The following is a 16,122-nucleotide window of genomic DNA, read 5'->3' as shown; positions in this document are numbered from 1 at the left end:
TAACACAGGTCTTACCGCTTCCGGTTTCAGAGTTATAGGCACAACCGACCCCATGCAGCGCCAGGTCATCTGCTAGTATCTTATAAAGTAAACAAAAACAAACTAATTCAGAGAATTTTTACTTGTTTTTATATTTTTTGTTTATGGCAGGCTCATTTACGAAGTCAAATGCCTACAAATCAAAAGCAAAAATATACAAATGACATGATGAAACATACACAACGATGATGACTGATGAAATCTACGACTAAAAAATGATGTAAAGCTTTTTTGAATACATGCATTTTAATTGATACTATTTATTACTCTGTGGTACTATGTATTTGCTGGAAGCATATTCAATGTAATGGTAAAGCACTATGTTATTTAGACTACTTCATTGTAAATATTTATACAACAATACATCATAGTCCAATATCTCTGATTCAATCACATCTACTCACTAGTGTACATGAGTAAACCAGAGATATTCTACACTACAGATATAAATATATTACATGTTAAATTATCATTAAATATATATTACACCCTTTTCCTATTTGTGACATGCTCTAGCTAAATGTGACACATGGGTTAAAATAACGAAATGGAGCATATCTATTAAAAAATCTTTAAATTGGTACATGACGTATGCATATATCATTAAAAAAAAATTAACAGAGATATTTCACATTGAAGTAGTAAACATCAAAACATTCCAAACAGATATTTTCTTTATTCTTAATGTCAATGTTTCATGCTGAATTCTGAAAAGGGGGGCCTGCGGCATTTGTCTCATTTAGCAAGAGTGGGTGACATTTTACTTGAAAGCATAATAATCATTTATAGGCAAGTAGCATAATCATACTATTGGTGGGGAACTACAGCATTTGTGTAGTTTTCTATTTTCCATTTATAACAAGTCTAGTGCAACTGGTGAACTTATTTTGATTCAAAAGTTCGCATTCCAATGATCAAGCAACATAACAATGAAATAAAGCTCATCTATTTACAACTAAGAGTTCATCTACAAACAATGGGACAATAAAAAATACCAACCAAATTGCACATAAAAATGAAAACAATAGGATATAACAAAATACCCTAATATACCTTTTAAAATGTCAAAAAGCTAAAAAAAAAAAAAAAAAAACCCAACAAAACAAACCACTTGACTATTAGGTAGTATACTTTTGTGAATAGCCCACAGTTTACAACACCAAATATTTTCATTGGGAGTAATCAATTGGTCCATTAAACAATGTTTGTCTACCTTGAGGCTTTAGATGAAATAATATAAATGTCCATCAAAATATAACGATGTAAAATTTGCAATACAGGGAAGAAAACATGGGTTAAAAATACTGATAAAAGAAAAGACTATATTAATGTCAGGCTGCTATCATTAAATTATGAACAATTCAAAATCAAGAATAAAATAAAATACATTCATTTTGATATCAATAAAAATAAATCTATTGTGCAAACTATGGATCGTCTTTGTGAGCATTTGATGTTAATATATTGGAAGAGAAGTAATAAAATTCGAGTCATTCTATAATTTTACAATCATTAAACAAATAATATGAATTTATTTTCTATCTGTTAAAAAAAGATCAATGATAAAATCAAATAACTTTTAGAATTTAAATCATTGCTATAAATTCTACAAATTCCATATACATGTATTATTCAATGTTATAGTTCATTTCAAATAAATTGACATTTACATATATATATAATATCAATGAATATAATTATGAGTAACAATAAATATGAAATTATATTGTACACGAGTTTTGATGTAATAACAATAACCAATGTAGAATTAAAAATATACTGGAAACCTGTTACAAATTAAAACTTTCAGTTCTTAATCTATGAATGAATTTACATTAGATGTATTTAATAATGTAGTGATTTTTTTCTGATTTAATTTTTTTTAAAAACCATAATATTTGATTAATGAAAACTTAACAATCAACTTTGACCCTGAAACTAAAACAATGTATGTTTTTTAATATACATATGGGATGATTTTGTAAGGAACACGTTGACAATATCTAGTCCAAGAAGCACCATATTTCTTTCGACAAATAACATCATCACGCATTCCACGATGGATCAAAAGGACTAGGAAATAGATAGGGTAGAAATATGGAAGAACATGATGGAATCCTGAAAATAAAAAAAAAATATCATATTTTTATACCTCTGATTCAACAAACAATCTTTGGATTAATCATAGTAAGTAAACAAATGGAGTGTGGACCCTTTCATCTGGTGCAAAAGTTCTTAAAAGTGTGAATCCATTTGAATTCATGGGCTTTTCTAGTGGTATCATTTTTGCCAATATCAAGATCAATCTTGAAAAGCTCAATTATTTTAATCATAACATTTCTACTTGGGGTTCCTGAAGTTAACATGTATTGCAACCAGTTTTGGTCAATTATGTCTAATGTCTGTGAAGTGTTCCTAATTTCGTTTTGAAAAGGCATGTTTGCCTTCTAAGCATTGTTATATGTACTCAGGCAATTAAAATCATTGTGGCAGGAAAATTTCTTGAGGAATCTGGGAAGGCTGTTCACCACTCAACAGATTTTTAATTACTTTAATAAAAAAAAAAACAATTATGTATTCCAATATTTTACTTACCACAGCACATGGACCAGGCTGTTGCCATGATTAGATCCCCTAAATAATTAGGTTTACGACAGAGTCCCCACCATCCAGATACCAGTAATCGTCGTCCTGTAGATGTTGGGATTGTCTCTAGATCTGTAAAATGTTAATACACATGACACTGTTGTTTAAAGATCATAAAATATGATTGTATGCTATTTTAATCAAATTCTTGCTCATTATATGCAGGTTTTTATTAAAAGGATGTTATGACATCAAGACTTCACACATGAGTAAATTTGGCACACTGCACTGATCAGACATGTAAATATGTTTTGAAGTAATGAATAAAAATTCTTACGAGCAAGAGCTGGATTATGTGGATCTTTTCGGTAAGCATCTTTCTGTGAGTTAGATCCTCTGAAAATGTAGTAACCAATAACTGAAACAAATAAATACATATAAAAGTAGACTTTTAGCATAATGGTTGTTCACTAAAATAATGAAATAAACAATGTTCCCTCTTCACTTTAATTCTTAATAAGCGGGTTCTGAAAAAAACTAATAGAAATGAAATACCAGTATGTATCATCTAAGAATTGAATAATACAGATGTCTAATGCCTAGAAAATCATTTTTAATTTCTAATAAACTCCAGTTTCTACAGCAATGAGTTTATATACTACAAAGGAAGATCTGGGGGCACTATAGATATTCTACTTACCATTAAGAACACCAATAGCTGCTAAACAATACCAGTACATGTTGTTTTGTGGGTTTTCTAATAAGAATCGTGTTTGTAGATTGTAGCAGAATGGTACCCAAACAAGATCTCCAAATGCCAACATAAAACCAAAACCATCATGTACTATATCCATTGTTGTCAAAATAGCCTCCTAAAGTTAAACAAAAATAATAATTTTTACTAGTTCAATTTTTCAGTATAGGCAACACAAATAAAATAAGTTGTTTCTCGGGCACCGCCCGCACGCAAAATTGGTTGCATGTGCGGCCTATTTGTTAGTCTTGATGAAAAATAAAAAATATGTAACGCCCGCCCGAACATCGATAAGCAAGTCGTAAAAAAAAATATGCCGCATGTATCTACATGCCCCATACGTGAATATCCATTCAAATGTATTAAACTGATTCGGATGTAAACGCTCATTTACGGGTCTTTTTTATTGATATCGAAAGAACCTCCATTTTTGTATCACGTGATTTTAATTACCTCCCCTTGTGAACTAAAATTTGATTGTGTTAAACATCGAAAGTCATTGACAACAATGCAATGTATTTCAATCATTCGATCTTAATGGGCTCATTATTGCCGGCTTCAGTCGGTCCATGTTTGAAAAAATCCTACTTATAAAACAATGAATCGTAGAATAGGTTAATTATTATAACTTGTGGCTACGAATACGATACGATGATAGTCACCATACCTTAGTCAGAATCTGGGTCATTAGCACATTTAACGGTAGTTTTGATAATCCGGAAAATAATAATTGGATTACACATTTGATGGTTTTACTGACGAGTTGTTAGTTAAATTTAAATAGTCATTCGATATAAACCCCAGATAGAACACCGAATATCCTGAGAAACACACCGAATAACCTGAGAAACAGTCATTTCCCGAATCCCGATGACACTTGACATGCATTGGTTGGAATTAGGTCAATCATTATAAACCAGTGATGATTATTTTTGATACACATGCTGACAGAGGCTTACTCTTTAAAATATTGTCGTTATTATGGACGGCTATTAATAGTCGTACGGAATTTTATTTTAAACCAATTTCAATTATGGTTGTCACCATTACCATTAGTAAGCTACATTACATGAATTAAATATGGAAAATTATTTTCCTTTCAGTCAGTGTTCAGTGTTTGAGTAGACTTGATTTTTGGGTTTATGTTCTAAGTATTTATAATATATAACTGAAAGCAAAACCGTAGACAAGTAATGACTTTCTCATTAAAAAAAAAAAAAATACAAGGCCGTCCTCCCGCCCCAACAATTTTCAACAATAGGCAAATTTTATTTTGCATCATCCTCTAGCCAGAAATGAGATAAAAAAAAAAATAAACCGCCCCCCCCCTACAGTTTCAGCTGTCATTTGCCCGAGACACTTATTTTGTGTAGCCTTAGTATTATTAAGTCTGGATTAATCTATTGAAAATTATCTAGAAAAAGACAGTTTTGATAATCAAAATGTAACATGAAAACTGTTTCTCACCTCAGCAAACAGAGCATCAGCTACATAGAAAATCTGGAAAGCAGCCACCAGTGTTAGAGCTGGTGGAAATTCTTTGTTGTTTTCTAGATAAGCCTTGTATACGAAGATCAAATTAAACATAACCCATCCGATCAGACCAGGTCTCAATTCACAGAAAAACTTTAAATCAAATGTGCCAATTCTAGGATTTAACTCGTGTCCCATAAAGAAATCGTAGATGTGATTTCCTAAAATAAAATAATACAACAATATTCAAATACATTTTACACAAAACTTTATGCTAGACTTGCAATACATTTACATACTACTTGAAGAATAAGTGAATCTTTGGAGTCATACTGGTATCCCAGAATTAAAATATTTGACATTCAATTAGGATATAAACACTTCCTGTTTCGTATTTAGAGGGGGTTTATTGTCCATTTAACCATGTTTGAATCATTAGAACACGAGACATGACTTTCTTCGGAACTAAGAAAACATTTTTACACCCATTTTAGAAAGTCCTCGCTTTCCTGCAAATTTAAAATGCTCGAGTCTCGAGTTGCTGGTAAATGAATTATGAAAGAAAATGTTATTGGGATAAGGACAAAGAGAGAGGGAGAGAGAGAGAGTTTAAAGTCCACAAACCAGGTCATTTCAGGACTAAGATATGGTTCAATTTTATTTCAATAATTCACTTGCGCATAGTGGTCTTTAGCAGTCGGAGGAAACCAGGGGACCTGGAGAAAACCCACGAGGTTAGACAGGCGACCCTACTCCTTGTCACGTGCAACCGGGAATCAAAACCATGTCTGACTAAAGAGGAGCAACTCTCGATGACAAAGATGACATGCTTTGGGAGTTTCATGTAAGTTTTCAGCCTTTAGTATTATATTTGCAGACTGTTAATCTAGTTCTTGTTCACACAATTGCAGTTCGTAATTACATCCTCAAAAATAACCTATAAAACTATGACAGTGATGTCTAGCCTATGATTCTAACTGTTTGGCAAATATAATTAGGCATATATTTCAGATGCTATTTTTGACTACCTCATTATGGTATATTTTCAAGCGATTTCTTGTGACTAATGATTTATTTGATCAAAGCTAGATTTAAACAAATTCTGCCGACCAAAAAAGAAAAAAATATTGTCCATGCTGTCACTGCCTAGTTACGAATATTTTTGGATACCCGAAAATGGTTTTAATAAATTCATGACTGATTTTCTACTGTTTATTGTATTTCAGGAATGTGTTTTTATAAAAGATGATGTTTGAAAATGGTGTGATAGTCATGTGTGTCAAATTTCTTGAAGATATTTGTCAATAAAGATTTGAACTGAGAAAGACCATTGAGCACAAAAATGAAAAAAAATACACTTTTATATTTATACGCAGTAATTAACCAGGCAACGAAACATATGCCCACAGCAGCTAAGTCGTCCGGGCAGTCAAGTAGTGTTGTCGCATATTTCTATACGGCCACATTCATAATGTGGACCTATTATGCCGTTGCCCCTGTCTGTGTGTGTGTATGTGTGTGTCTGTGGGTCGCCTACATGGTGCAATTCTTAATGGATTGTCTTGAAACCTTGTATACTTATTCCTTATACCCTAAGGATGATCCCTATTATTTTTGGTGCATGTTCGACCCACAGAGGCAGACCACGCCCATTTTTTTTGTATTTGTCATATACAGGACAAATTTCTTAACGGATCATTGGTACATGCCCAACCTCCCAGGACAGAGCCACGCCCATTTTCACTTTGTGTATCTGTGTGTTGCCTACAGGCCGCAATTCTTAATGGATCGTCTTGAAACCTTTTCATACTTATACCCTAAGGATGACCTCTATTATTTTTGGTGAATGCCCGACCCTCTGGGACAGAGCAACGCCCAATTTTTATGTGTCTTTATGACGCCTACAGGTCGTAATTCTTTACATACCTATTTCTTACACCCTAAGGATGATCCTATTGTTTTGGGTGAATGCCCGACCCCTAGGTGTTGAGCCACTCGAACTCAAGCATCAATACAGTGTAACGGTGATATATTCAAATGTTTTTTAAATCAGATAATAATTGCGACCTCTAGAGAGACAAGCTAAAAATACGCTGATTTATACCCGTTTCAGATAGGATTATATGCTTAACTGTTGTTGGATGTGCTAGAAATGTAATAAATAACAATAATCAATCGTTGTTTTGATGAAAAATATTGTCAGTTTTGCTTACTAAGGCCTGATGCAATTTGCATAGAGGCTCTGCTACATGGAACTGTTTTGCACCATCTCTTATCTCGAAACAAGGGGGGCTGAGAGATGAGGTCTGTTATCTAAACTAATTGATATTAACCATGACACATTAAATACTATCTAAAACTGACTCGTCATACTACAACATTTTTCAAAGAGGTCAAAGGCTTAACTCCGGCAGTAAGTAACGAACATATTTGAAAATCAATTGGCTTCGTCATCTCATGACCTTAAACAATGCGTATAAATTTAAAGTCAATCGGATACTGACAATTTATTTCAAAGCATTCAAGGGCCATAACTCTGGCAGTAATTATCAGAAACCAATAAGCTTCTTTGTCTCTATTAACTTTAGCCCCTAGAGCATTCACAAGCAATTGTGGACGCCAGACCGACGACCACATTTCATACGACCACATTTCAATGAGAGCGTATAAAAAGTACAGTCATATTTATAATTTAGAGGGGGTTTATTGTCCATTCGACCAATCAGAATCAAGGAAATTTCTAATTTGTGCTACAATAATTATCAATGTAACACATAATTTTACTTGTAAAAGTGATACTAAAATTAGACCTAAAGGGTGTATAGCTTTATTGTTTTGAACTTTAAACAGTTGTATACAGAGTCATAGAGAACCCAATGTCAGGAACTGATTTTAAAATGTTTTTTTGATTGAAATGGACCAATAGTATGGTATGGATAATATTGAGTTAGAGCTATACACGGTTTAATATTTTTTAAAATGTTTGTCCTCCTACTCCTGTTACTGGAATTATTATGTTTGGTGCAGTCCTTCCTGCAAGTATACTATGCTTGTATAGATCATACATCTTTTTATGTTCCACTGGTATGAAAGCCGGTTGAATATTGGCTCTTATTATCAATATCAACATGTATTACCTGTATTTCCTCCTGGTGCTAGTTTATTTTTCGGTATAACTAAGGACTTTGCGTACAAAGCAATACTAAGTAACACACTAAAGAGTGTAGCAGCTGTCATAATCTGGAAAAATTTGGCATGAACAATGTCCAAAGGTAGCTTGTAATATACACCTACTCCAAATGCTGCTATGCTGATAATCAGGGCAAAGAAACCTGAAAAGAAAAATTCAGACATCAAAATAAGTTTCTCCATAAAATAATTAATTGTAGATGTGTGAAAATCAATTAAACCTAACAAAAGTATGTGGCAAAGTCTTACAAATTAACTTTGACTCGACTTGGGAAGTCTCTGTGTCTGATTTTATTTTGATTATTTTAGAAAACACCAGATTTATATTAACTTTACATAATAATTTATTAATTTGTGTACTAACTTACCATTACATCTGTATTTAAGTCTTCCGCCAGATTTTAATGGTTGACCTTCTACAAGTTTACCTATGGGTAAGACAGCTAATACAGCTTGAAAGGCAAACCAACCCAAGAAGATATATGTAGCTTGTAGATCGAAGAAGTAAGATAGACTTTTAGGTAATTTGGGTATTTCCATGATGGTACATCTTTTCTGAAAAGCAAAACAAATAAATAAACTTTTACTTTTATTTCAAAAAATTTTCCTATACAAAGATAAAAAAAATCAAACTCCTTGCTATGTAAAAATGCTAAGACATTTCTGTTGATAAAAGATGTATACCAATTAATTACTTCTCTAAACATTGTCCATACTAGATTTATAGAAATTATACTTGGGATATAAATTTTGTTATTGGAATCTGTGTCCAATTTAGTTCACATCAAAAGTCAATCTGTTTCACAGTGGTAAAACGAAAGCCTTCTTCTAAATCTGTTTAAGATTACTGACCTTTAAAAGTTTGCATGCATTCTACGTGTGACATCCACATCACACAGCATCGACCATTGGCAAGTAAAACATGCCTAACGTAAACCGGTCTGGGCAGAATGGTGCCTTTTACTCATTTTACATCTATTGTATGTACCCATTTACACTACAGTGTAAATAGGCAATATTTTTACCCAGATATACTTTAAACACAGATATTTATTTTTCTAATACTTCAAAAAAAAAAAAAAAATGTTTTGGAATTTAATTTGCAGAAGGAAAAAAAGTTAATATTGTGAGCTAATTAACTTCCACCAATGCCATCCCTTTCAGTGATTGTAGTGGTCTAGCGAATATTCACTGCTGATCAGTTTGGTCAAAAGTAGTCCTATACTGTTGTTTCAAATCTTACCTTATTACAAGCAAAGTTGAGTAGAAATACTACAGTTGGTAATAATAAGACTAGTAAGAATGTTCCTATTGGTCCACCAAATTCCTTATTCTTGGTCTTCTCTACAGCTTTATCTTTTATATCAGACATTTTAGATTGTACTTCTGATCTTAACTGTGCTACAATCTTACTTGATTCTTGCTTCTAATCGGTACATTCAAATAGAAAAAAATAACATGCCAAAAGAAAAGCTCAAAATCATTATTTAATTCCAAACCTACATTGAATTTCAAGGTTTTAATTTTAGGGCATAAAATAATTCTTTTTAATAATCTACATGACCGTTTCATCAAAACCTAGGAATAAATATTATTTAGATCTGGCAAAAAAAATTCTTCCTAGGAATGAAATACATCTACAAACTATATTAATATGACTTAAATTTCTTCAAGTTTTGTTTTACCTCTCTTTCAACTAGGGCACTGATTCTTGCCGACTGTCTAACAGATGTTACGTCTACTGGGGTTCTTGTACGAGATCGGGAACGTGTTCTGGGTCTAATACTATCTACTTTATCTTCCTGAACAGGTGGGGTAGCTGCTTTTGGTGTTCTAGATGCCCGGGGTGTTCTTGCGGGTGATTTTCCAGGTGTTCTTGACTTTGGAGCTGGTGATTTACTGGCCTTGGGACGAGCAGGAGATTTTCCAGCAGATTTTGTGGCTCGGCTTCGACTTTTACTGCGACTTCTAGATCGTCCACTAGTGGTCTTTTTTAGACCTCTACCCGGAGATTTTGATGATTTACGCTGAAAAATATTATGGTGAATAAATCAATTTCACATTTTATCAAATTGTAATATCATGAATGCAAATCCTCAATCCAACAAACAATAATAACCCCTACAAAAATAGATAACTTATCCATTGTATAATAAAAATAAACAGCTAACTCAACTTTAGAACTGAAACTAATCCAGTGACTGTCACATGTCCTACTACTTTTAGATTCTATAACTACCTTTCTTTTATTCTTCAGATAATGTCATACACTTGAGAAAATAGGCGTATAATGACTTACAGCAGACCATGTCTTAAAACATCGTCTGATCTATGGTATTAATCACCATATGCATTTGACCCCAAACATTTCTGACCCCGAAATGAACTATGACCTCAGCGTTGTTACTGCCAAAGTATAGTCTGTTCTAAAAAAGTGACAACTCCATTTTAATAGTACAATACAATGTCAACGGAAAAAAAAGTGAATGAAAAAGTTTACTCATTGACTTTGTAAAATTTTAAGTTGCAATAATAATTTTACACTACACAGTTGGGTGTGTGGTTACTGGTTTTTAGAATGATCCCTAACTATTTGTACACAAAACAAGAAAAGTACTTAGTTTACACAACGGTACAAAGCTTTATTCATTAATTCAAAAATAACTAATTGAGAATGGTCAAGTTATAAATAAAACAGAAAATAGGACGCTGCATGCATATTTTCAACTACAGGAAAATTACAGTGTCTACTTCTAGCATACAATAGGATGTCATGGTGTGTAAGCTTATATATGTATCCTAATTCATTCATTAATTTTAATTCTAAATCATCTTATATCGGAAACTTTATTTCAAACCTTTCCCAATAAATCTGCTTACTAGAGTAGATGTTTAAAATAAATCAGCTTATACAAATTAAAGCAAACATTCACTTAAAAATGTACAATTTATAAAGTCAAGTGGTGAGCAGCCAAAGGAGGGCTGGTAATTTCTGGAGTCAAATTTCATGTTAACTAAATAATAATGAGAAGGGAGTTAATGGTTTGGATATGCCTCTCTGACAAGGAGATATTTATGGAGCTGTTGAATCTCCTATTATCTGAACACAAACAACCTGGATATAAATTGACCTATACAGCATGTCTAGTGTAAACTATTAGTCCTGTGGTCCCCAGTTACAGGGCTTTCTGCTCTACTCAGCTCACAGCTGTTTCTCTGACCTAATAAATTTCAAGAAATTTAAAGAATTTTCAACTGTCTGACAGAAACACATTAGAACTACATGTTAGAAAAATGTCATTGTTGTGCCTTCTAGAAAATGTGATTAATATAATATGTAGTGTTGTATATAAATGTATTCCTCAAAATAAAAACAATTTGTCAGCTGTTTGTTTATGCAAGCCAAATACTTGACTTACCGACTGCCTTGGAGTGGTTGGCATTTTTACTGTTTTCAGACTTGTGATTCTTTAAATAAAAAAATTCAGATCCCTGTAATGAAGTGAAAAAGAGAGAAAAAGGTTTACATGTAATTCAAAGACATTTAATTAATTCATAGAAAAATAATTTCAAATTTGCCTGACAACCAAGGCAAAACTGAACTCAACTGAGGGCGTAATTTCAGAATTGATATTCTTGTAAACCCAATCAAAGATAGATTGCAAGGCAATAAAATATATGCCCACAGCAGCTAAGTCGTCCAGGAGGCCAACAACGTTGTCGAATATTTTTCTCTTTGGTCGGTAATGGAACATTTACAACACTAAAATCTGAGTACAAGTAACAGCTCATTAAAAGTAATTATCAGAAATCGTTAGAATTTGTTTGGCTTCTTGTTCTGTCCCACGCTAATGTTCAGTACCGGGTATACAAAACAATTAATATCATGGATTTAGCTGTTTAAGTACTCAAAACTCTTTGAAATTCAATATACTTGTTCGTCACAGGACCTTAAAATCTGTGCATAAATTAAGGTCAATCGAATGGTAACTTTGGCCTGTAGAGCACCCACAAGATTTTTCAAAGTAATCAAGGGCCATAACTCTGGCAGTAATTATTGGAAATCCTTGAAAATCCATAGGATTCTTTGTCTCTAATAGTAAGTGCAGGGGGACTGCACCACACAGAATTTACACAAAAACAAATACACAGATTTCGAAGTAATGTTTGGCTATAAATTTCCTTTATCAATCTTGGACACAGAACAGGGCCTAATATGCAAATATTATAGGAAATTTTATGTTCTTTTCTACGCGTGAATATTTTCAATAATATTTTTAATTGTTACAAGGCGCTCTTTGATGGGGTTATTCATTGTTACCCAGCGTATAAATAGCGATGTGTTACAAATAAATGGTTTTAGAATGAACAACGAGGAAACGACAATTTACTTATTTAGGTCCAATGAATGAGAGCCGTCATCGATAGGAAATAAACTTCTTATTTCCTTCCCTGCCTACGCCGCATGGTTACAGCTAAATCATATGGACAGACTAGGCCTAACCTAGAATTTAATGTAACTTATTTATAGACTTAGATCAAGACATTTTTAAAATCCAAATGGCCAAATCATGGCACAACATGTCGGGAGTCGACCGCTAACAAACTGAGATGTTGTAATATTTTGATCGGGTTCAATGAACAAAGCCGTTGTTCCGTAACTGGCGTTTCACTTCAGATAATACAATAAGACTCTTCAGCCAGTGGGCTGGCAGAGTTGCAAACTCAAACTGTTTACATTTTTTTTTTACTGTCACTGTCAGTGGTTCAGACAACATAAGCGAAATCCTATAAACTCTGTGATGTTTGCGATGTTTTCAATTGGGGATATCATAAAATGCATTCTTTACACGACGAATACCACACAGCAATCAACACAAACAACTTACCGTAAAATTGTAGTAAATAACACGGATCGTGGTTGCTTCTTTTAACGGGAAATTCTGTAATACACTTTAGAAGTGACGCTCACAGGACGCTTGGCGGGCTTGATTTTGATTGGCTAAAAATCCTGTAGGGCTACAAGGACTGTTCTGATTAGTTAATCTGTTTTACGGCTGGGTTTCGTATAGTCTGTTTCGTACAAGCATACAATTCTTTGGTACAACTACAAGTACAAGTCATATTGACAACATGTTCTGTAATTATAATCATTATTTGTTTGTTCACAGTGTTTCCTAGGGTTTTATTTTATTTGGTTTGATACTAAAATTTTCAAAAATACTAAAAGGCTGCTATCATAATTACTGTGTAGCCGAGATCGACTTTAACTTTAATAAATGCAGTCTTGCTCTTGCAGGTCAATTTTCAATGCAATGAATTAATGAAATGGAGTTTATTATTATTAACGTCCTACTGTTCTGCTCCGAACTGGGTTAATGAAGACGGGTATACGCCATAGGGTGTGCTATATGAGGGGAATTTTTTTCCCAAACAGTGGCACTACGGCCCACTCTTATATCGAATTTCAACTGTCAAGGGATCTTTAACGTGCACGCCAATGTGTACACGGGACCTCGGTTTTTCGCCCTATCCGAACGACTATATAGACAGCGGTCGTCAGGCCACCCGTCTTGCATCTATTCACTGACAAGGGTGAACCACGCCGGAAAATCTGGATGAACTTTCTCGGCCAATGCAGGGATCGAACACCCGACCTCCAGGGGTTAGCGAGTCAGTGTCTTACCCACTTGACTTAACCACCCGTGACCCCCTCAATTTTCAAAGTACTGGAATGAGATTTTTTATTTTTTATAAGCAATTATGAATGATCTTGTGTTGAAAAATGAGATGAGAAGGGTTTTAAAATCCTTTGGACACAAACCAGGTAATATCGGGAGTAATTGTTAACATGGTAAATTTTATTCCAATAATTCGTCCATGATACCTGACGTTTCGGTGATAGCACAATTTACCCAAATCCAATATTATTTCATTATTTCAACTCATATCTTATAGCCTATTAATTATCAATATTTGATAATTTATCATCCTTTATCGTAGTGCCCCCCCCCCCCCCCATCACGCCCAAAAAATGTTAAAAACCCACCCCAAGTAGACCAATTAAATATCAATCTGTCTTCGTCAAGGTTCTATTCTTGGTCCGATTTTATTTACCTTAATTGGTCACCATTAGGTAATATTGTCAGAAAATGTGGTCTCAGCCGATGATACTCAATTATATTTCATTTACACCTAATTGTCCATCTTTCAATTTATAAATCAAAATTGGAACTTGAGATCTGTATTAGTGATTAGTGAAATGAGAAAATGGATGTCAAAGAACTTTCTAAAATTGAATGATGACAAAACCGAATAGTTGTTATTAGGCCTACTCTCAAGGCATCAATTAAGTAAATTTGCACCCCCCCCCCCCCCCCCCCCCCCGCCGTTGTAATTGGTAATTGTGATATATTTCCATCTTATTCTGCCCGTAATATTGGCGCAATCTTTGATAGTTTTATGCTTATGGGAGCTCTAGTAAATAATATTTGTATATTGTGCTATTTTGATATCAGAAATATGGGTAAAATGCCAAAGTAAATTTGTAACTGTAGAGCTTGTTAATTCTCTGGTCACTTCTCGATTAGATAACTTTAATTCACTTTTAGATTACAAAAGTACAGAATACTGCAGCTAGACTTGTTACTTTAACTAAGAAATGCGACCACATAACTCCCATTTTATATAATTTACACTGGTTACCTGTTAAATATCGAATTGATTTTAAGATTTTATTACTTTTAAATGTTTAGCTCCTGTTTATCTCAGATCTTTTAGAACTTTATACACCTGGCCGAAGATTACGTATCAGATAAGCTTCCAAAACTGTTCAACTAGTCTCGTGTGTTCAGCGCTCTTTTAGTTATCAAGCATCTTGTTTTATGGAATAATCTACCATTTAGTTTTTAACCGACACTGTATACTAATACAATCGTTAACATGTCCATAATCTTGTTTTGTTTATTTAGGATTACATTGTCACTTTGTAAAGTGCTCCTGAACATGTTGTATGAAAGGGCGCGCTATAAATATGCTGTAATAATAATATCTGCGAAGACTAATGCAGAGGGTCGAACCTAGACGAACGAGGTACCGATATCTACATACTAACCTGGGATGCACAGAAGTGGGCGTCTGCCGGGGTCCAGTCCATGGGTGTGACCCTGGTGACCCCTAGAATGACCCTCAAAATTGGCTATATTCATACATTCGAGGTAGCCTACCGGCTGAAACCAATTTTAAATGAAAGAGTACATCTCACTGAGTACGAAATTGCCCATAACAGACAATTTTGTCCCTGCAATGGGACGGTCCAAACTGACACCATAAATATGGACCCCCCCCCCCCGAGACTTAGAAAAAGGTTATATTCATACATGCGAGGTACCAGTTGAAACTAATTTTAAACGAAAGAGCATATATCCCACTGAGTTCGAAATTGCCCATAACAGACGATTGGGCCCCTGATGGCCCAAACTGACACCCCAAAGCCGAGGGGGGCCAAAAATGAGTTTACTCATACATTCAAGGTTTTGGCCCTGGGAAAGCCCAAACTGACACCCTAAATATGGACCCCAAGGTTTAGAAAAGGGTTATATTCATACATTTGAGGTACCAGTTGAAACTAATTTTAAACGAAAGCGTATTCCACTGAGTACGAAATTGCCGATAACAGACGATTGTGCCCCTGGGATGGCCCAAACTGACACCCTAAAGCCGAGGAGGGGCCAAAAATGAGTTTACTCATACATTCGAGGTACCGTCCAAAACCAATTTTAAATGAAAGGGTACATCTCACAGAGTACGAAATGGCCCATAACAGACGATTTTGGCCCTGGGAAAGCCCAAACTGACACCCTAAATAAACTCCCAAGGCTTAGAAAAGGGTTATATTCATACATTCGAGGTACCAGTTGTAACTAATTTTAAACGAAATAGTTTATCCTATTGAGTACAAACTTACCCATAACAGATGATTAGGCCCCTGGAATGCCCAAACTGAAACCCCAAAGCCGAGGGGGCCAAAAATAACTTATATATGCTCATACATTCGAGGCATCAGTCAAAACCAAGTCTAA

General features: G+C 34.1%; 1 protein-coding gene across 2 annotated transcripts; it reads right to left on the bottom strand.

The window, feature by feature from the left end:
• Positions 1-112: 112 nt before the first annotated feature.
• Positions 113-13,115, bottom strand: LOC126821244 (delta(14)-sterol reductase TM7SF2). 2 transcript variants are annotated; one of them, XM_050549627.2, is made up of 11 exons: positions 12,931-13,115; positions 11,461-11,533; positions 9,727-10,068; positions 9,285-9,464; positions 8,410-8,596; positions 7,990-8,184; positions 4,847-5,073; positions 3,326-3,497; positions 2,963-3,043; positions 2,635-2,757; positions 113-2,157 (listed from the first exon to the last, which is right to left on the bottom strand). In XM_050549627.2, exons 2-11 carry the CDS (start codon positions 11,482-11,484, stop codon positions 1,997-1,999), a joined length of 1,692 nt encoding a protein of 563 aa, XP_050405584.1. In that variant the 5' UTR covers positions 11,485-11,533; positions 12,931-13,115; the 3' UTR covers positions 113-1,996. The 2 variants fall into 2 exon arrangements, with proteins under 2 accessions (XP_050405584.1, XP_050405583.1); XM_050549626.2 differs by having other exon boundaries at positions 9,285-9,467; positions 12,931-13,114.
• Between the last annotated feature and the right edge of the window lie 3,007 nt (positions 13,116-16,122).

The sequence above is a fragment of the Patella vulgata genome, chromosome 5 (genome assembly GCF_932274485.2).
Source record: "Patella vulgata chromosome 5, xgPatVulg1.2, whole genome shotgun sequence".
Lineage (NCBI taxonomy): Eukaryota > Metazoa > Mollusca > Gastropoda > Patellidae > Patella > Patella vulgata.
Note: the sequence above shows the minus strand (reverse complement) of the source record. Positions and strands in the feature narration are given on the sequence as shown.

Excerpts from the sequence above, each read along its gene's own strand:
- LOC126821244 (XM_050549626.2), bottom strand. The coding sequence starts at position 11,484 with ATGCCAACCACTCCAAGGCAGTCG. Across the intron at positions 5,074-7,989 it reads AGCACCAGGAGGAAATACAG|GAAATCACATCTACGATTTC; the intron begins GTAATACATGTT and ends ATTTTATTTTAG. Across the intron at positions 2,758-2,962 it reads ACATAATCCAGCTCTTGCTC|ATCTAGAGACAATCCCAACA; the intron begins GTAAGAATTTTT and ends AACATTTTACAG.